General features: G+C 39.6%; 2 protein-coding genes across 2 annotated transcripts; one reads left to right on the top strand and one right to left on the bottom strand.

The window, feature by feature from the left end:
• The first annotated feature begins 421 nt into the window (after nt 1-421).
• On the top strand, nt 422-6,750 carry irak4 (interleukin-1 receptor-associated kinase 4). Its single transcript, XM_007546694.2, has 11 exons — nt 422-770; nt 844-989; nt 1,216-1,380; nt 2,859-3,019; nt 3,090-3,154; nt 3,250-3,364; nt 3,459-3,568; nt 4,005-4,191; nt 5,381-5,443; nt 5,553-5,717; nt 6,556-6,750. Exons 1-11 carry the CDS (start codon nt 610-612, stop codon nt 6,604-6,606), a joined length of 1,389 nt encoding a protein of 462 aa, XP_007546756.1. The 5' UTR covers nt 422-609; the 3' UTR covers nt 6,607-6,750.
• A 327-nt stretch (nt 6,751-7,077) lies between these two features.
• On the bottom strand, nt 7,078-18,989 carry LOC103134443 (twinfilin-1). Its single transcript, XM_007546695.2, has 9 exons — nt 18,862-18,989; nt 17,056-17,136; nt 16,725-16,903; nt 14,483-14,578; nt 14,278-14,382; nt 12,149-12,274; nt 9,574-9,724; nt 9,361-9,482; nt 7,078-8,379 (listed from the first exon to the last, which is right to left on the bottom strand). The coding sequence occupies exons 1-9, from the start codon at nt 18,884-18,886 to the stop codon at nt 8,212-8,214; spliced, it is 1,053 nt and encodes a 350-aa protein (XP_007546757.1). The 5' UTR covers nt 18,887-18,989; the 3' UTR covers nt 7,078-8,211.
• Nucleotides 18,990-21,270: the final 2,281 nt, after the last annotated feature.

Consider the following 21,270-nt stretch of genomic DNA (forward strand, 5'->3'; position numbering starts at 1 on the left):
AGGCTGGGAGAGCAGCAATTAGAAAATGCTGTTAACTCAGGAAAAATGACTCCAAGTCAAAAAACTTGACCTAAACTTCCCCCTGTAGACGCGGTGAAGGTTCAAGTCTGCGAGGTAAGTAGAGGCAATTACATCAGCAGTATCACGTTACCGCATTCATCTTTCTTATCACAACAAAAGGCAAAGCACAACGACAGAGCTCACTTGTGTCCCAGAGTGAAATCACTCTCCACTGCAGAGCTTGGACATTTGCATACTTGAGGTCAGATTTAGTTTTGAACTCTCGACGACATCTTCTTCAGCCACTTTTTTTTATTTTTTGGATTCGACTAAACAAGCCCNAGTGTTTTTTTTGTTTTGTTTTGTTCTTTTTTGTATTTCCGCATTATAGGTGGGACTATTTGTGGACCAGCCCTGTTGTGTTACGTTTGGGGAAGTTGCTCAATATTGGAAAGGCACATTTCCCTTCACTGTAAGGGCCAAATATTGATGTGCTGCTTATCTGGTTATAGCAGCGGTGTCTCCGCACTTCCTTTACCTTTGGATTTTGTCAACATGACGGTCAGATAAAATCAAATTATCAGATATCACCAGAAACTCTTTGTCGGGATGAGTAGTTCTTTGACTTCCGCTTCTTACATTCGCAACATCAGTTACGGTCTACGCCGCCAGCTGTCCGACTTTCTGGACCCTCAGGACAGGTGGAAGGATGTGATCGTGTCCATACGGAAGCCGAGTGGGGAGCTGAGGTACTCCCAGCTTCACGTCAGGTACGTCAGCTCTCGTTACTGTTCGTTCCGTGTTCAAAATGGGATATAAAACACTGCCGCTGTGTGTTTTTAGGAGGTTTGAAGGTCTTGTGGCGCAGGGGAAGAGTCCCACCGTGGAGCTGCTGAATGACTGGGGAACCACCAACTGCACAGTGGGAGAATTGGTGGATATTTTGAAGAGCCGCAATTTGTTGGCTGCTGCCCGTCTCCTGCTACCTTGTAATGAGTTATTATTGTAAATGTCATAATTTTGAACTTCATTTGAAAATTTTATCACAAACCCCTACATATTGTTCCGTAAATTACATTATATCAAAGCTTTCGGTGCAGAATTGGGTAACAAATCATACAGTATTTTCTTTCTGGGTAGTTACAAAATAATAATAACAATAATAATTTAACAGTGACTGTTTACACAGCACCATATTTATCTTCTTGAACACAGGGGAAGAATATTCATCGGCAGAGACACACCTGCTTCCTTTACCACTACCTCCTGACAGAGACCCTCCAACCAGGCCACTGGGTGAGACCCAGAGTCAGCCTCCACCCGCCGGATCAGCACCGGAGACACAAGTACTGAGCGACAACAGCCAAACGGGACACACAGGTGTGTGCTCAATGTTATTCCCAAACACTTACTTGTAAACGCGTAACACCTGCATGCCTTGCAGAAGTATTTATTCAGTCTGAACTTCTGTTTTTTTTTTTATTATTATTATTACTTTTTGGGATAAGACAAACTTGACAAAGTGGGACGAGAAGGATACGTCTTTTGCAAATGTTTTTACTAATATAAAACTAAAAAGGATTGTATGTATTTTTATATCTGTTTTCACCTTACCTTCCAGGACATCCAATGTACATCGATACCTTCGGAAAACATCCAATTAGTACATAAAGTCCAGCTATGAGTAATTGAATTTCTGTACAGCTGTTTCCATGAAAGCCTCAGAGGTGTGTTAGAGAATATTAGAGGACAAAAAGGCATAATTAAAACCAAGAAATACACCACAAAGATCAGGGAGCGAGTCACCCACAAATTTAAAGCAGGGTTCAGTGTTGCAGAAACAACACCCAAAGCTTTGGACGTTTCACTGTTCAGCTCAACATGTGCAACCCTACAAGCTGTGAACCTAAAAGAAGGGTATTTTTAAGAGAACAACCCAAGGCATCAATGGTAAATCTGGACTAGTTGCAGAAATTTAAAGAATCAGTTGACAACTGCAAAAATCTGTTGTTTTAGAAAAGCAAGATGAAGAAAACAACATTTTTGGAAAAAAAAAATGCAATAAGAAATCTCATTAGCAGTTTAGCACAGGCTAATGTAGGAGACACATCAAACAAGAAAGTGACCAGGTCAGATTGAGTCCAAAGGTTGAACGTTTTGGTCTACATGCGAGACGCTAACACTGAGTAAAACATGGCGGTGGCAGTATGGTGGTGTGGGGGCGCTGTCTTTTAACTGGTTGCTTTAATTCCATTTCATAATCACCGCCTACTTCTGTGTTGGTCTGTCACATAATATGTGACAATGAAGTATATTATAGTTTGTTGTTGTGAGACAAAAATGTAAGCTCCAAAGGTGTGAATATTTTCACAAGGCACTATAGCATCAGACTACAGTTTGAGCGACTTTTTTTGTTATCTTTGTGCTTATTTTAGTTAATGAAATTTACATGAAAAACAATTAAATATTGCAATAACAGAAACAACACTTTCAACATTCTGTCATTTTTACTTCGTATTACACAAAGTGAAGCTAAATCAAAACATCTCTTATCTTGATGGAAATTTGAACTTTGTGTATTTTGTCTTTTGTTTTTAAACTGTTGGTTTTTGTTGCCAGACGTAACCAGGAACTTCTACTGAAGTACTTTGAATATTTCCCCACTTAAATATTTCGTCTGTAGTTATCCAACACAACTATAACTAAACCTGTTTTGTAGTTTATGTAACGTAACAAAGAAACAAAACACTCGAAACTTTGGCCGTGCAACTTTAAACCGTTGTACGTTTTTTTACATTTGTGACCAGCAGGTGGCAGCAGTGACTCCTTTGACCCACTTTCTGTGCATCCCTTGTCAGGCGTCTCCAGTTTTATGTACAGTGAGCTGAGGAAGATCACGGGCAACTTTGACGACCGGTCCGTCTCAAGCGGCGGCAGCCGACTCGGAGAGGGGGGCTTCGGCACCGTGTACAAAGGCTTCTTGAACAACAGAGCTGTGGCGGTGAAAAAACTAAACCCGGTAAGTCAGAGTGTCCACGTAGAGGAGGGCACACTGTTTCACATGCTTGAACATATGATGTCCCTTCTAGATAGATGACATGCCTCTGGACAAGCTGCAAGATCAGTTTAACCAAGAGATTCAGACTCTGAAAGTGTGAGTTTGTGTCCGTCGGCGTAAAATGTGACGCTTTCTGTTCTCCTCCGTCTACGTAAGAAAGTTCTGTTTTAATAAAAATGTTTTCCTAACAGGTTGAAACACGAGAACTTGGTTGACATGGTTGGATTCTCATGCGACGAGCAGCAGATGTGTATAGTGTACGCCTTCATGGCCAACGGATCTTTGCTGGATCGACTCGCTTGCTTGGTAAAAAGAAAACAAAAAAAAAACGTCCGCCGCATACAGAAAAGCTGATCTGGCCTCCATGCAGAGGATTTAGCTTTTGTTTTCGTTTACATAGGACGGTAGTCCTCCACTTTCCTGGCGACAGAGGTGCTTGATCGCAGAAGGGACTGCTAGAGGTTTGGAGTACCTCCATAGCAACCATCACGTACACAGAGATGTTAAAAGGTGCGACGGCTGCAGTCTTTGTGTAATATTCATCTCTTCTGATACCTGTTTTCGTTTTTTTTTTTTTTAATAAAAAATAGTTGCACAATCTTCAAATTCTGAGACTGAAGATCTACAGTGCTTTAAACTATTTGTGCTCATTTTGTCAAATGACAGAAGATTTGTAAAATGTAATACATAGATCATGTCACCTTCTTCCCACTTCACAATTATGCACTACATTGTCTTGGTCTGCCACATAAAATCCTGATGAAACACATTATAGCAGAAAACGTCCAATAGCATCAGTACTTTGCCGATCCACTGCATCTTCCCCTCAACTCGCCACAATAAACGTCACAAATCTGTTCCGTCTTTCTGCAACTTGAGCGAAAACAAAGATGTTTTTTTTTCCCCCCTTTGCTTGTTGTGACTCCTATTTGTTTCACCCTCTTAGTGCAAACATCCTGCTGGATGAGAACTTTGTGGCGAAAATCTCCGACTTTGGGCTGACAAGAGCGTCGGCCAAGCACACGTCTACGACGATGAGGACGGACAGGATCGTGGGGACCCGTGCATACATGGCCGCTGAGGCTCTGAGGGGAGAGATCACCCCAAAATCTGACGTGTTCAGCTTCGGAGTGGTATGTTTCGGACACACACAGACACATCCACAAAGGAAATACGGCTTCATTTTACCGCTTACTTTTAAGCTTGACCGAAGGTTGTTGAGTTGGCAAACTAAGCACTATTTCTTTTCTCTTTTTTTTCTTTCTTTTTTGGAAACTTCAAAGATCTTTAGTTTAGCTTGAATAATCAAGACCAGATTCTTTTCACTCAGTATTTAGTGGTGATATTTAGTCACATTAATGGCGTGCGTTAAAAAGGCATGCAAGACATTTATGAGAGTCGTATGCCAGGTGACGCAGTTGATTCAGAGTTTCATGAACTCCTCTGTCTGGCACAGAGTTCTTGAGTCAAACGTGAGGCCGTCGGTCCAGCAGTGGCAAGACAACGATCCCGAGCACAGCAGCAGCAAATCCATAACAGAGTGACTGAAAAGGCAAAAACTATCACGGTGTTACAGTTTCCCAATCAAAGTCTGAAGCTCAGCCCAAATGGATTGTGGAACAATCTACAAACCCGCAAATCAACTACTAACTACATCTGTGACTTTTTTTTTTTTTTTTTTTTTTGTTTAATTACCAGAAACAAAGCTTGTTGTGTCCAGACATTATTGTTAGATCCGAGTCATTTTGAAGCCTGGTAAAGATCAGATCTTTTTTTTTTCATGCCTTGAAAGCAAAGAACTCCAAAAAAAGTTGCGACTCACTCTTATTCCAGTTCAGGGTGGTACTGTGCTGGTGGTCTTATTGTGTTTTTCCTTGCATCTGTCTGAAATTACCTTTTCCCCCCCTTGTTATTATAATATTTACAGATTCTCTCTGCACAGGTTCATATGCAGGGTTTACTAAATCCTCTCCACTGGTACCTCAGGGCTCTTTCTGTTTGTAATGAAAAAAAAAAAAAAAAAGCCTACGAGGCGGGTTGTTTACGTCCATAAGCAGCTTTCCCAGGTTAGCGAATCCAATTCCATTTAAAGTGGATGTGCAGCAGCATTAAAATGCAGTTTCCTGCTGGAGAAGTTCCTCCTTTTTCATTCTGAGGGATGCCAGTGGCTGTATTGCTCACCATCTTTTTTTTTTGTTTTAATCTGAACAGCTGTGGGAGTGGGGCTGTTGTGGTTGAAGATGCGGGGCGCATGGAGAGGAAATAAGGGGCTGCCTGTTGCCCAGAGCCGTGTAATTAACCTCATGGCTCTACTGTCTACAGGTGCTGTTAGAAATATTGTCTGGACTTCCGCCAGCTGATGAAAACAAGGAGCCCCAGTTCCTGGTAAGCTACGCACAAGGCTTTTACTTTAGTGGGAAACAAGCTGCTATCAGTGATTAAAAAAAAATAAATAAAAAATCTCAGTCCGCCTTTCCCGTTTGCCCCATCTTAGATGGATATCAGGGACGACATCGATGATGAAGATGAAGATCTGACCCTGGAGCAGTTTTTGGACAGGAAGATGACAGACTGGGAGCTGAGCCAGGTGGAGAGCATCTACTGCTTGGCTTCCAACTGCTTGGACGACAGGAAAAACAGGCGGCCGTTCATCAAACAGGTACAGTCAGTAGAGGCGCAACGATTTATGGGCGCCAGTTTCCGTACTTTTGGGGGACCGGCCGATACTTACACGTGAAGCCGATATTATAAACCGATCTTATCTAGCTCAGCAGAGGTCTAAAAATCACCCACTGTCCTTTTCTGTCGATGCATCCCAGCTAGTAGCATGATTAAAAGTATGTATTTCTTATAAGGTCCAGTGGTTTACAGTGCCTTCCTTGAGTCTTCCTTCCTCTGAACGTTTCAGTTTCTACTTTGCACAAAGCACTTCCCTGAAGCATGATGCTCCCAACTCCGTGTTCCCCTGTGGTCATGTTGTTTTTCACCTGAAACCATTCGCCGTCGCCCTCGCTGTACGTTTAGGGTCGTCATTCTTCAGGAAGGTGAACCCTGACTGCAGTATTCAGACTTTTACAGACTCTTTACACGAGATGAAGAGCTACGAATCTCTACATCTCTGGAGGAGAGGCAGAGAGTAAATTAAGCAGTGGGACTTGGTTTACTAGTTTGGTGGGCATTTGGTTCCTCTGGATTTACTTTAGGAGTATCAGAGTGAATAGAGATTGATACGAATCCATTTCACGATTTTCATATTTGTTTTTGTTTTGAATTTTGAAAACTTTATAATTTCCTCCTTAAGGTGTGTTGTTTTGTTGGATAAAGTATCAAAATCCAGTAAAGGTCATGCTTACAATGTGACAAAATGTGTAAAGAAAGGTCTGCATACTTTTGTGAAGCTTTGAATATGAAACGCAAAACATTTCTGCTGCTTTAGCTGTTTGCAGCTTTTTAAAGTAAAATTCTGTTTTGTTTTGTTTTTTTGGGTTTTTTTGCAGGTTGTTTCAGAGATTCACAGCGTCGTCAAAAGCATCTCGTTGGAATCGTAGGCATGGAGGGAAACGAGAGGCTCACATTAACGAGTCAGAGTCTGTTCCAAACTAAAGACTGACAAGTTTTCTGCCTTTTGACTTTAAAAAGTTCCTTATTGACTGTAAGAAAGAGATCTAGCATTAAAACATCTTTCCCTACTTGATTTATATTCACGAAAATTTGAAGAGGAGCCCCAACAGGACATATGAGCTCCGCTACACAGATATTTAGCCATTAGCAGGCATAAGCCCATCTTACAGCATTAGCTCCAGTCAGAGGCATCGCCAGATTTGTTGCAAGACTGACTGCTACTGGAGATCCTTCCCATCCACAGCATCTCATCCATGACTTCTTAAAGATACTTGGAGGATATGAGTTGGAAGAAAACTGACATTTTAATACTTTTTTTTTTAATTTCCAGGCTAAATTTTTGTTATAAAATAAAAAGTCGTTTTATTTTTGAAGAAATAAAAAAAGGACCAAAATTGTCTGATTTAAATATTTTATTTTTCATCTTTAAAAGAAAAATTTGTAAGAAAACAAAGAACAAACATTATTCGTTTTCTCTAATGACAATGAATATAAAGGGATTTTTTTTTTCCCCTTCACATGAGGTGAACTAAGTAGTTTGCCAAATATTAATCAGTAGACCAGTGGATGAGGCAATTTTTCCGTCAAGGTAGTATTCCCTTTTCTATCCGATAAGAGCTTGGCATTCCTTCCTCTGTGGGAACCAGGTTTTTATTCGCTTCCTCTCGGTGAAATGCGAGATGTACAAGATAGATGGAATATTTCTGGAAGCCCGGTCTTTTCCACTGAAATCCACACCGACAATCACCAAAAACGGACCGCTTCTTAATCATAGAGCATCACACAGCTACAATATGTACATTTACAGCACTTGCATAGAAAAATAAGTTTCTCAGCAGATGATTTCTTTCTTTTTTTTTCTTCCCCCATGTAAACCACAGTTATATCAAAAAGAAGGAATTTTGTCTTTATAAAAATGCACTGTTAAAACGAATGGAGTCGACAACGTGGGAATAATTCGGATCTTTTCAGCTTTGGAGCACCTTGTTGTGCAAACAGTAGGAGACGAACACACACAAAAAAAAACCCCAAACGATTCTTGACACAGACTTAAGGAATGATATTTAGGAATTAGAATACGAACTCAAAAGAATTTTTAAGAAAAAAAAAAACATTTCTTTCTATATTTGCGCGAGTTCACATTAGTCGTGCTTGAAAGTTTTTTTTTTTTTTGTTTTTTTTTTTCCACTAAGTGTTAGAGCTGGCAACGAAGCAAATACCTCAACTTTTATTTGGGCCCCTTGAGTTACAGTTGAGCTGCTTGTGAGTGTGTTAAGATGCGCGTTTCCATTTGGCAAGCTACAAATGGAACGTCTGAAGGGTGTCATTGCTCAGTTCTCCTTGGCGTGCATAGTTGGGTAACATGGTGAGAAAAAATTGAGGTTCTTGGGAAAAGAAAACAGAAACATAACAACAACAACAACAACAAAAAAAGGTCAAATACAATTTTTTCGTCGCCCATCACAGGGATGTTCCACTGTGGAACACGTTATGGGGTGGAGGATTTAGGGTGTGTGGGGTGGAGGTGTGTTTTAATCCTCCTCCTCTCCCTCGCCGGGTGGCCGGGTGATTCGGCGACCTCCCCTCTTACCGGCTGGGCCTTTGGGCTTGGCAAAGCGCTCCTTATAGGCGTGCTGCTTGGGATGCACCTCGGCGTACATGAACTCGCCTGTTAGTTCGGTCCCGTCTTCAATTTCCAACTGTGAAAGGAAAAAAATAAACAATACCTGGCAAGTCAGTGTCAGTCTATAAATAAGGTGGAGTTGCCATTTCAAGCTGTTTAGAATCCAACAAAGGAGTCATTTAGCTCTCATGCTGATTTGTTACAAGTTTTTATTTCAATCAATTTTCATGGTAATGGCTCATTTTCTGAGGCAGTGAACTTAGAACTTATTTATTTTTAGCTGAGAGCCATAATTAAAGAAATGAATGCTTGAAATAGTCAGATCCTTCTGATAAACCTATACGGAGTTTTACATTTCGGACTGAATTATTAAAAGTAAATTTACATTTCAATTATGATTTAATCAGCTACACCGATTGCATTGGTTAATTTAAAAAATATCCAACTTCAACCATAAGTTGAAGTTGGATATTATAGTATATATAGTTAATATTATATATTAACTATATTAATAAAACTGTATTAATATAGTTTTCATATTTATTTCACTAATAAAGGATCAAACTATAAAAAAAAGAAAACCATTAATTGATTTATGTAGAATTTATGATACAGAGACAAACTTAATCTCTTACTTTATGACGACCATTTTCAGGTTTTTTGATATAGTCTGAAAAAAATCTGAGAGTTGGTCAAATAATTTTCCAGGTCTGGATAAGTTTGGGCAAGAATAGAGCATAGAAAAATAGATTTTCAGAACTATTTCTCTGTTCTACTGGCTAAATAAATAAAACCTTTCAGCATGTTCTTCCATCCCATCTATTATTCATCTGACATCCTTCCATCTTGTGTAGTTTATCCATATTTAAAGCTCAACTATAGCACTATCTGCCATAAATTCATACTTTTGCTCTTTCTAAATAAGCTAAAAGAAAAAAAGACAGTTGAAAATGTGAATTTATAGAAAAGTGTGGAAGCTCAACTCTAATAATGCATAGGACCTCTGAATCAAGCACAGATTAGCTCAAGTGTGAATCACGACGTCTTCATCTCTCACCTTTTTCTCGATCTCCATCTGCAGTTTGGTTTCCACCATGTCAATCAGGTTATTTTTGCAGCTGGAATACAGCATCCTCTCTCGGATGCTACACTTGTACCCTGGCATAGAATAAATGAAGACTGCAAAAGAGAAAAAGGACAACAAGAGATTAGGGCCAAAAAAGATGCCAAGCGGAACGTCGGCAACGGCGACGTGTAAAGAACAGCGAACCTGTAGACTCCAAGTAGTCGCCTTCATGGGAATGTTTGTACAGGAAGAAGTGGTAACGTGGAGAATCTTTGGGGACTCTCTTTGGCAGGTCTTTCAACTCGGTTGGCTCAGTGCTGCACAAGCGAATCATTTCCTTTTCAACATCTATTTCCTGTTGACAGAGGAAGGTGAAAGGGGTTATAGTTGGTGTAAGAAAAAGTGACAGTAACCAAAAGAAAACCAGGACTGAGGCGAAGCCAGTTGGACTGGATGTTCACCAGGTTGGTTGTGTTGGAGGAAGGAAGGATTCACCGACTGCAGAATCTCATTTTGACACCTCTCTGCTTTGAGGTCGTCTCCGATGACGACAAGTCTCATTTTTCCAGCAAGGGAGAACCCATCCCAGCTCATCACACAAAGTGTTTTTAATGAACAGAACTCCAAAAGTTTGGATTTTCCTTCCACATGTGCAACGTTTTAAGGGGAAATAATTTTTCAAAGGGTAAAAGATTTTATGCAAAAAAAAAAAATATGAGCAAACAACTTCCTAAACCGGAGCTCTGTTGTCAAGGTTACTAGAAAAACAAACAAGAAATAGGTGTCTTCAGACTGCTGGGTGTCTATAGTCCATTTCCTCATCGTCCTCTTCCTCTTTTCATCACACAACTTTAATATTGAGAGAATCAACATCTGTAACCTGCTCTCTGTTCTGGGTGGCCTATCCAGGGGGGCAGAATGCGCACGCACGCACGCGCGTGCGCACACACACACACACAGATGTCATTTGCATTCAAACTGGTTTTCTACTGCTTATTTACATGCCCAGTCAGTTTATTCCTGAATGCCAAATGAAATTAAATGTTTTTGCAGGAGCATCTGGGGGGCAGAGTGTGTGTGTGTGTGTGTGTGTTTGTGTAACCAAACATGTTTACTTACATGTTTGAGTACAAAAAAGGGGCTTGCCCTGGGATAGGTTCACAAACTAACTGTGGTGGGTCAAAAATGAAAGAAAACTTTTAAACGGACTCAAGGTGGAAAGTTCTCACAGCTTGCTCACGTCACTTCATGTTTATTTTCCCTACAGAGCGAACCAATTAAACTGAATTTTAAAACCTAAGGAGTGTCAATTAAAGACCACTTATGAAACCTTTTCTTTGGAGTGAAACACTTAACTATGTTATGGTCAGAAGAATTGTTTTAATGGAATAATAAAAAGAAAAAATAAAATCTAAAACCTATCCGTTTGCCTCTGAAGATCGCAGAATAACAGGCTTCAATTATTCCTTTGTTCTTTGGACTGATCTAATCAGAGCCATGGGTACACTGAATTTTAATGAGCAATGAAACAAAGGCTTTTTTATCAAAAAAAAAAAAAAAGACTGATTCATTGTGTTTGCAAAAGCAGCTCCTGACCAGCAATGCTTCTTTCTGTTTATAAGGTAACAAAAGTGTGAGGTATTTAAGGAGCAAGTTCACTGTTGTAACACTCCCTGTGCCTTGCAGAAATGTTCCTCACCGTTGAACTCTCACCTTCTTATCTAAGTATTTGTGAGGGTTTTTTCTGACAGACCAGAACCAAAACAAGCAATAATTGTGAAGTAAAAGGAACATGAGAAATACAACCGTTGTAAGAGACGGAAAAACAAACTGCTTCACAGAGACCCAGGGACAGAGTCAGGGATAGAGTTGTTGAGTAGTTTAAAGCAGGATGAGGCAAAAAAAAAAAATAATCAAAACCCCAAGCTTTTACCATTTCTTAGCGCACTGGTTAATTTCTTGTTTGAAAATAAAAACAGCTTGGTACAACTGCTAACCCACCAAGATAGCGAAGCATCTGCCTTATATTAAAGAAGAGAACAACGAACATTTTTAGCCAACATGCCAAATATGACAGTAAATTAAAACACAATATACCCCACAGTGAAACATGGTGGTGGCAGCATCATGCTGTTGAGGTCATGGTAAAATGAATGAAGGCAAAAATGGAAGAAAACTTGTTGAGTGCAACGAGGGGCGGATTCTCTTTTCATCAGGACATCGACTCTTAAACAGCAACAGCTGCTGTGGAATTAGATAATATAATAAATGGTTCAGATTTAAAGACAGTCGCGTGCTGGAGTGGCCTAGTCAAAGTTCAGAGAGTCTGTGGCTAAGCATGTAGCAATAAGCAATTAATCAGTTAATTTCATGGTAAATTAAAAATTAGAAGGAGAATTTTCATTCTTATGAATCATATTTTTTGAAAGGGTAACTTTATTCACACAGACCTCACAATCCATTTCATTTACGGTTTTGGTTGTTTTTCGATATTTAAAATATCTTCCAGTTCCAGTGTAAAGTGTTGTTTGCCAAATTAATTTGTCTGAGAGAAAAAAAAGGATACCTGAAAATGGCCTCATTATCGTTTATCACAGGAATTACTGGGATAATTTATCTTCCTGCAATATTAATTATCGTGTCTGCGATAACTGTGGCAAACCTGAAGGTCCGTGTCCACAGACGCTCACCGTCCAACAACAACAACAATCGCATGACAAAAATGTGAAAGGGAGGAATGACCACTTTAGCAGGGCATTGCTTTCTGTTGGGAACTCACCAGTTGCACATAGTTGATTCTCTTTTCCTTAAAATGTGCCAGTGCGTCAGCAGCATCTTTGTGAATGGGGAAGGCCACTCCCTGCAGAGTCTGCTGCTTGGTGTCCACGCTGATGTCCGTCTGGACCTGAACACAAGAGCTGCTGGTTATTAGGCTTCACCCTCTATTTGATTTCTAAGTCATTGTTACAACAAACACTTTAAAACTGAACAATCTCATTAGATGGGTTTAAAAAAAACAAACACACAGTAACCTGCTGAGCCATCCTGCTTAAAAGCTGAGGCACTCTGATAACAGATGAGGAGTCTGTATTGGAAGTGGCAAGGCGCCTTTAGCAAATCAAACAGAGAACTTGAAAATGCAGAAAGGATTACACTGATAGATTGCGTCTATTTTTAGAGGTCTGATCCTATAAATTGGAAAGCCTCGCAGACATGACTGAGCACAAATGCAGCTACTTCACATTCCAAACACGACTGTGTGTTTCTTTTACCCATCTGCCTGGTAAAAAGTCAAGGCAAGATGTTAAATATTCTTAGAGCTTTTGCATCTGGATGGTACAGACTAAAGACATTTCATCTTCCTTCGACAGCTGGCCAAACGGGACCAGCAGCAAAAACCTCACTTCCCATTTGCGTTGCAGTTTTAAATTGACAGTGCTCTGAAGAGAGGCTACGCCACTAAAAACAGTTCCATATATGGTAAGGAAGAGAGCTGTTGTTTATGTGACAGGCTGGGAGAGCAGCAATTAGAAAATGCTGTTAACTCAGGAAAAATGACTCCAAGTCAAAAACTTGACCTAAACTTCCCCCTGTAGACGCGGTGAAGGTTCAAGTCTGCGAGGTAAGTAGAGGCAATTACATCAGCAGTATCACGTTACCGCATTCATCTTTCTTATCACAACAAAAGGCAAAGCACGACGACAGAGCTCACTTGTGTCCCAGAGTGAAATCACTCTCCACTGCAGAGCTTGGACATTTGCATACTTGAGGTCAGATTTAGTTTTGAACTCTCGACGACATCTTCTTCAGCCACTTTTTTTTATTTTTTGGATTCGACTAAACAAGCCCTATTACTGGGTATCTGAGCTGGGGGTTTTTTTGTTGTTTTTTTAATGGACACAAGGGTGTGAGCTGTAAAAGCCTTAATGAGAGTGATCTCTGCCAACATCCTGCTGTTCTAGCCCATCAGCATGTTTGATACTGCCAGGCCAGCATCTGCACACTTGCAATGCTGCTGACCTTGTGCGCTTAAAAGGCCTTCATTGATACTTTCACCCAGCCAGGTTCTGGTTTGGGGGGGGTTTCACATCACACAGGAGATTAGGAGGAAGAGGAGGAGGAGCACGAAGCTAAGCAGTTATTTTCAACTGCTGAAGTCTAGAGTGTGAAGATGATACAGTGAGTGGTGTTTCCTTTTAGACTTAAAAGAACAGCCTAAACTACACCTGGACAAGAGAACTGCATTATTTCCTTATATACAAGTGCTGTCCAGCAGATGCTTTGTAAGAATTTTTTTTTTTTTTTTAAATCACAAGATTTCACCAAGTATTTTCGGTGTAGTTTCTAGTGCAAATATCTTAGCACACTTAAAATAAGTGACTTTTCAGCTACATATAAGAGCTTGTGTTAAGTCAATAATTTGCTAATATTGATTTGAAGGTACTACTTCCACTGGAAGACGTGAGTGAAATAATCTGCCAGTAGAACTAGTACATTTTCATCAATATTAAATGGGGCAATATTATGTGAAAATCAACTTTTCTTAGCTTTACATGAGGTAATTATGTTATTTACACATTAAGGTCATACCTGGAGTGTTGCTTTGATTCTTTCATGCATGTTTGAGAAATCTTTTAATCTCCCACGATAACCATTCAGCTGTGTAAAACGCCTGGGTGGACCTAGCTCCGCCTTTAAAACGCAGCTCCTCCTCTGGAGCTGCAGTTTCAAAGTTTCCGAGCTTCAGCCTCCCATACCACCCTTCCCCCTGAGACTCCTATATCTTGCTGAAAAGTCAGTTTTGTCTCATTTCAAGTGTACAAGTGATACTTGCACTAGGATTAAAAACAAAAGTACTTGGCAAGATTTTGTGTGTTCGCGTGTGAAACTGGGATTCTTGGCGGTTACCTCACTGAGTTTGATCTGTCTCAGTTCCTCTTCTGCAGCAGTGAGGGGCAAAGGAGCCGCCTGAGAGGTCAGATATTTCTTGTAACCACTGAAGTTCAAATCCTCCTGCAAATAAAAACCGCATTTACAGATTCAGAAAAAAAACAACAACAAAAAAAATAGAAATAAAATAAACAACAACTTCATGCGAGGTTCAACGACAAACCTTTGTGGTTCCAAAAATGTCGTCCTTAATGTGCCCTCCTCCAAACTCTTTCTTCAGTGTCGCCCTGGTAGCAGCATATAACATTTTGTGTCGCACCTGGAAAAATAAAAGCAAATTAAATGTTTTTATTATGATGAAAAGTCGGGGTCGGATCAGGATTTTTCTGACCAAAAATAATTTCAGCTTGCTTTTTATGTGACAGATTACTATTTTTTTCTTAGGGCTATAAAACAGCAAAGAAAAAGTATATTGATTGATAAAAGCTAAATAGAAGACAAAGTCCAACCAATAATGGGAGTGGAATCCACAAAGTTAAGACCTACTAACATTATAACATTACCGCTCCCATCATTGTTTATATCAAAAATAAAGTTTGGTGCTATTGATACATTTAATGACACATTTATGAAAACACCAAAACAAATTCAGCAACCACCTCCCAATCAAGGGAAACATGGCAGCTTTGGATCTCTGACCAGTCAACTGGTGCGTCTCTTAAAATTCACAATACTGGTGGCTAAAATGTTAAACACAAACTTTTAGATCAAAATAAAAAAAAATAAAAAAAAACAGTACTCAATTATTTTCCATTAAATGTTCAAACTTTGGGAAAAAATGGTAAGAATGTCTGGAAACTTAAAAGTATTTTCTTTTTTCCACACCTGGAAAATAAAAGCAACCTTCATGCATCTTGAAGTCTGAAGGGACCGCAGCATTATTATTGCGTGTGTGTGTGTGTGTGTGTGTGTGTGTGTGTGTAATGTTCACTTGTCTGTAGCTGTTCATTTTGCAGGATAAAATTACCCTGGAACATCTTGCTTTAGATTTATCGAGGAGTGAAGCTGAGCTTATATTAACTTAAACAGATTAAATATTTTCATCAGTTTCTTTATTCTAAGCATTCTAAGTTTTTTAAAAGACCTTTAAAAACTATAATAGTTTAAATTTAAGACCTAACATCAATTTAGGTTTGTTACCTTAATAAATAATAAACAAATATTAGCATAACTACAGTTTAATTTACACAAATTACAAAGAAGCCAGTCTCAGGTGAATTGTCTAGTCTGAACTTTTATCACACCGTAAACTAATGCCTAAAGAGAGAGCTACGCCAAATGAAAGCTTCTTAATATAAATAAAGCAAATATTTACAATAAAAAATACTAATAAAATATATTATACAATAAATAGCCAAAAGTACAAAAAAAAAAAAGCAGAACTAAATTTAACTGAAGACCCATGGAAAATGTAGCAAGACCTCTTAAAATTAAGAGTCTTAAATGTAAACACTGATTAACTCAGTGATCTATTCAGTGCAATTTATTCCAAACATCAGGTTTAGGTTAAGGCGAGTGAGCTTTACTTCAAGAATCTGGACACACCCTTAAAAATCAGACAGACACTGCACTAATTGCTAAAATTACCACTTTTGTTTTGTTACAGTAAAGTCATTCATGAATAGTTTTATTAATTAGCACTGCTATCCTGCTTGCAGCCTTATAAACTGGTTTACTACTTCAGTTCCTGCAATCAAAAAAAATAAAAAGACAAGAAACTCATGAAGACGCCACTAAAAACAATGGCCAAGAGTTTTGAACTACAAAGGCAAATTTCTCTGACATCAAAATAACGGGTTGAAGCTCTATGCACGTGGTTGACCTGATGGATATACCCAAAGTGAAAACAAACCATTCCAGCTCAGTAAAATCAGCAGCATTCATGCACATGCAGGTTGTGAAGAGATTAAGCAACTTCTAGGCAAGCCTCAACCTGACACTTTATGCTCAGGAACAGGAATGTTAAAGCTCAGCTTTGTGACTCCAGATGGGAGTTTCAGAACAAAGAGCTACAAACATATTTGCACCTTGCATCTTCATGCTGCATAACGTTCCTTTCCACAGCCACGGAAACATAATGTTCCCGTGTGATGTCTAAATGAAACAAAATCGGGACGAGTTTGTTATGTTTGAGTCGGTTGCCAAAACCTCATTGGGCTGCATACATTACCCTAAAAACTGAAAGAATAACTTAAAAAAAAAAAAAGGCAAAGTAGCCTGTTATTTAGAAAAACACCATAATCAAGCCATATTTAGCTTTTAAGACTAAGAAGGTATGAAATCAAACACGGGCTGGTTGCTTTGATGCGGTCAACTCCACCCCTCTTATACCCAAAGCAGAGCACAACAAATGCTGCGAAGAATGGAAAGCTAGTCATTAAAGGCAGCAGGCGCGGCTGTCTTACAGTAGAGTGGTCTGGTGACCAGGAGAGGAGGATCCATTCGTAGCCTTGGTTGTTAGTGGAGTCCAGACGGTACAAAATATAGCATGGCACGGCATCCTCCAGAAGCGGCAGCACTAGGGAATCGTATTCCTGATCCCACTTCTTGGACGCTTTCCTGGTGGCGCCCAGTGTCAGCTGCTCTGGAAGGCAGATGTGTGCAGACCGAAATGTAAGCACCACAGAGATTTCTTTCACGCACACACACACAGACACACAACCTTTGGGCAGAGGGGTGAGTTCAGCCTTTTCTTGGCACAAAAGGTTGTAAATAAATACAAGGTTCTCTGCTTACCATCCTCGATGACGATCTTCAAGACTCGATACTGGTCTCCGCTCCTGGCGTTGGCAAAGATTTCTTTCACGTCGTTCCCAGCTTGGAACAAGATGGAAAAGATATTGTTTAGAAAAAGAGGTAGACTGTGCAGAAAGGGACAGTCTAGTCCGGTTGTTGGTTTTCAAAGTCTGATTCGAGCCGTCATGTATAAGCAACAGCCAAATGACGGATTAGTCCAGTTAAAGTGCATTAAAGTTTGCAACCAAACTCATTTCGGTTCATTTTAGTCAGTGTTATTGGGCACGAAGGCCCATGAATGACTGCTCATACACAAATCTATGTTGGAGCTCAATAAACGGAAAAGCAGACATCGGTCAGCTAACAGTATCAACGCACTCCATAGCTTTAAAACGTACACAAAAAACTGCAAAAACTTTCTATCGTACTGATTTTAACTTCGATTAAACAGATGCCACAAATTTTTCATGTTCAGTTTTGCCTTGCTTATAAGAAAGGTCAGCTTCACTCAAGGAGATATTTCCTGCTTATGTCAGTTTGTCATACTTGTGTTGCCCTAAGAGCAGCAATATTTTACACAATAAGCACATTTACTTGGAAAAATACAAGGCTTAGCAGGTGATTCTATAGTTTTACTAAGGTCCTCTGTATTAAAATAAGGAATATTATCAGACATGTTGTAACCAATAATGTAAAGAACCTTAGAAGTGCTAGTTATGATTATTACTTTTCTGTTTAAGTAAGTAGATCATGGATCATGTTGTACACGGTTTAATTTTTGTGCCAATTCCCTGAAATTGTGGTATATTTTACACAATGCAGTCGTACTGTGCGAGATGTTCATGCCTACTGTAAGTCTAACAACTCTGACCTATGTCCGAGCACAGAGGTCAACAGGTAAAATAGCTTCTCAATGACTAACTGCAAATCCTGGTGATATTTTTGTTTTATTATCATTATTATTCAAACAACATAACTAATGCAGAAACACAGATTCACTAACTCTTTCCGATACAAATCCGTTTTGCAGACAAATGTGTGTGATGTCCGTTTCCTGTTGCACACACCAACAGGTGCTTTATCAATGCCTTTATTGAATGGGTCACATATTTATGTGACCCATTCGGGTTAGATAATCGGTTTCCCCTAACAGAGGGGACGTAGATAAGCTTCACTTTGGATAAATTAGAACATCTCTATAAGCCAGTCGCTGTTCATAAAAACAGTAGAAAGTGCAATATTCCCCTTTGCCTAGTCTACAACACGTTTTTCTCTCATGTGGATAAATTTGTGAATGCAGACTAAACAAATTACCTGCGTAGGCATCTTGTGTAGCAGGTGGTCACGCCCAATCTGAAAGGTCTCCATCAACACTGCATAATATCCGTGCAATTCAGATAATAACTGGAACCTTGACAGGTGCCAGACCGGCAGTGACTTTAGATGAAGGCGTCGCCCATTGATTCAGAGCCTGAACTAACCTCACAGGGTTTCAGTTTGATGATTAAAAAAAAATAGAGAGAGAATTGCCTCAAAGCGGCGTCAAGAAATACTTTGAGAAGAAAATGCTTTGGGACGGCTACGGAGAGGCAAAACGCTCGGAAATAAGTCCTCCTAAAGTCCAGAGCGGCACAGCTGGTCGCACAAATCACTGAAGCTAGCTAGGCTAGCTAGCAGGGACAGATCAGCTAACTTGACGCTAGCTTCTGATTGCAACAAACTGCACCGGGCGCTTGAAGCTCAGCTTCAAATTCAGACAGCGGAAGCAGGAAAAAGTGAGGCACTGAAATTAGAAATAACCCCTACCTTGAATGCCCGTTTGATGTGACATTGTGTCTGTCGTCGGACAGAGGAATGAAGCAGCTGACCAGGCGAGAGCGAAGAGAAGAAGCAGGAAGTGAACTACAGCCGAGAGACCCGCCCCGAGTCTGCAGGAGTCACGTGACCTACAGTTTGCCGTTTCCTACTGTTTGAGGATACTTACTCACTTACTTATATGGGAAATAAAAAAAGAACTTATTTACGGAGCCCGCCTGGTCACATTGGAGTAAAAAAAGAAAATTGATAAATAAAAAGTGTTCTTCCGAAGCGATAAAAGTTGAGTAGCTCTTGAATTGCTACAAAATAGAGCTGTATTTCCCTCAGCTTACCTTACTGGGTGGCAATTTTGACACCTCGATACACCATAAAACCTATTCTGAACATCATGGCATCCCAGTTTTCCATGTCTGGCATATAACCATTCATTTTTGCTTTTAAAGTGATGATATTGATCCTGTGTCCAGACAGAGGGATAATCAGTAGGCCTAGCAGCATCATGACCTGTTTGTTCTGAAGATCCTGCAGCTTCCACTTTGTCTTCTAAGAGGAACCACAGAGCTCTGTTAGGTTAAAAGCACATCTTCTGAAGTTAGGATAATTTTCCTTCAGCTGGTCCCAAAGGAATCACCTCAAACCAGATGTTGGACTGGAATTTATTTCAATTTAATTTGTGAATGTTAGAGCCTCATTTTCAACAGTGGAGCTATACAGGTTGAAAAATGTTATCATTTTGGAGAAAGTCTCATCAACACCAATATTTCCATTAAATAAGAGACCAAAGTAAGTAATATGTTTGATAGCGGGAAAAGCCTCTCAGACTCTGAGCTCAAAGCAAGATGTCAGAAAGCACCAAACTATTTTTTTAAGTATTAGACAATTAATTTAATTTCACATAATTATTGTGGTAGAAGCCATTTGTTTGTTAAGTACTTAATAAAACATATTTACCGTATTTGATGTTTGTGGTGAATGGCGCATACTCTCAAACAAACAAGGTAATTAGTCCAAGTTTGTTCCAGGATTTTCTGGTTTTATTCACTTTTATTTTAACAGACTGTGAGAACTGTAAAGAAATCAAAATGGTCACATAATTCCCAGGAATGAAATGGAACCAGGATGGATGGATGATGGATGGATGAATGAAGGGAACTAGAATGGATGGAGAGAGGGGACCAGGATGGATGGATGAAATTCTCCGTACTCAGACACAAACAAAAAGGAGAAAGAGGAAATCAGAGATGAATTATTTTCATCAACATTTATTATGTTGTGATGGAAAATAAAAACCCAACTGAGAAGAAAGAAGCTGCTGAGTGAAGGACCGAAGGGAAGAAGTCCTCTTTGTTCTCAAACTTTAAATTCTAATGAATATTTAACACTGGAACTGGAAGACATTTAAAATATCCTAAATAAATAAACAGAAACTACAAAGTAAAAGAAATTATGAAGTTTCTGGTCTCAACTAAACCTTTTTTTTTAAAGAACAATTTTGTTTACAAAACACCAGATATAAGACTTTATTCAGCCAGGTTTTTGGTTGAAACTGAGAAACAAATCATGCAAATGGAAACTGAGGATGGGAAGGCGACAACAGGACAGATGCAGGCTCCAAGTCAAACCCTTTAACGACTCAAGAGTGAAATCACTTTTCAAAAACTCACTTTTAAATGTTACTTAAATAAACAGCAAAATACCTGCAGCATTCCTTAAGAAAGATCGCTAAGAAAGTTTCAAGTCAATGATCAGAAGCGTAGAATGATCAGGAAGATCAGGAAGCGTCACCTGGGAAAGCTTCCAGGGTTTCCTCCAGAAAACCTGCTGAGCCCGGTGGAAGAGCTGCTGGGGTCGTCCATCAGTGGTCTGCTGCGTGTTTGGGTTCAAAAGTGTCAAGTTACAGAAAATCTGATGTGCAGGATCAGGCATCAAAACTCAGAAATAACAGTGTGTGAAGCCAACGGGCAACTGATGGGAAGGCACAATTGGTTCACATCTCCTCAGTCAGTTCAATGTCTCAACTATAAACCTTTAGCTTAATCTGTCTCTACTGTCACTGGTGTACAAAAATCCCTATTTTAAAACAACAACTCATAGCCTGGTGGGGGAATATTTGGAAGACGATAATGTTCATGGTATTGCTTTATTTGCTTCTGAAATACGACTTTGTCTTTTCTAGCCGCCATGGCAACTCAAAGCGGAAGCAAAAAAGCCACATTTTGCTCATGTGGATGTGATGTCAACGCCATATGTGCAAAGAACCCACTGCAAAAAAACAGTACAAATCTAAACCCCTAATAAAACTTCAAATGTGTCCCCACTGCTGTTCTGCATAGGCCTGAACCCTGAACATCAAGGTGTACGCCAGGAATGAGCAAGACATCGACTCACTGATCCACA

The sequence above is a fragment of the Poecilia formosa genome, unplaced genomic scaffold (genome assembly GCF_000485575.1).
Source record: "Poecilia formosa unplaced genomic scaffold, Poecilia_formosa-5.1.2 Scaffold17, whole genome shotgun sequence".
NCBI classification, from domain to species: Eukaryota; Metazoa; Chordata; class Actinopteri; order Cyprinodontiformes; family Poeciliidae; genus Poecilia; species Poecilia formosa.

What these genes read in the sequence shown, in the direction of transcription:
- irak4 (XM_007546694.2), top strand. Translation starts at nt 610, where the DNA reads ATGAGTAGTTCTTTGACTTCCGCTTCTTACATTCGCAACATCAGTTAC. An exon ending in GAGATTCAGACTCTGAAAGT is followed by an intron (nt 3,155 to 3,249) that starts GTGAGTTTGTGT and finishes TTTTCCTAACAG; the next exon opens with GTTGAAACACGAGAACTTGG. An exon ending in ACAAGGAGCCCCAGTTCCTG is followed by an intron (nt 5,444 to 5,552) that starts GTAAGCTACGCA and finishes GCCCCATCTTAG; the next exon opens with ATGGATATCAGGGACGACAT.
- LOC103134443 (XM_007546695.2), bottom strand. Translation starts at nt 18,886, where the DNA reads ATGTCACATCAAACGGGCATTCAAG. An exon ending in GGTCACCAGACCACTCTACT is followed by an intron (nt 14,579 to 16,724) that starts GTAAGACAGCCG and finishes TTATTTTTCCAG; the next exon opens with GTGCGACACAAAATGTTATA. An exon ending in CGACTACTTGGAGTCTACAG is followed by an intron (nt 9,483 to 9,573) that starts GTTCGCTGTTCT and finishes TCTCTTTTGCAG; the next exon opens with TCTTCATTTATTCTATGCCA.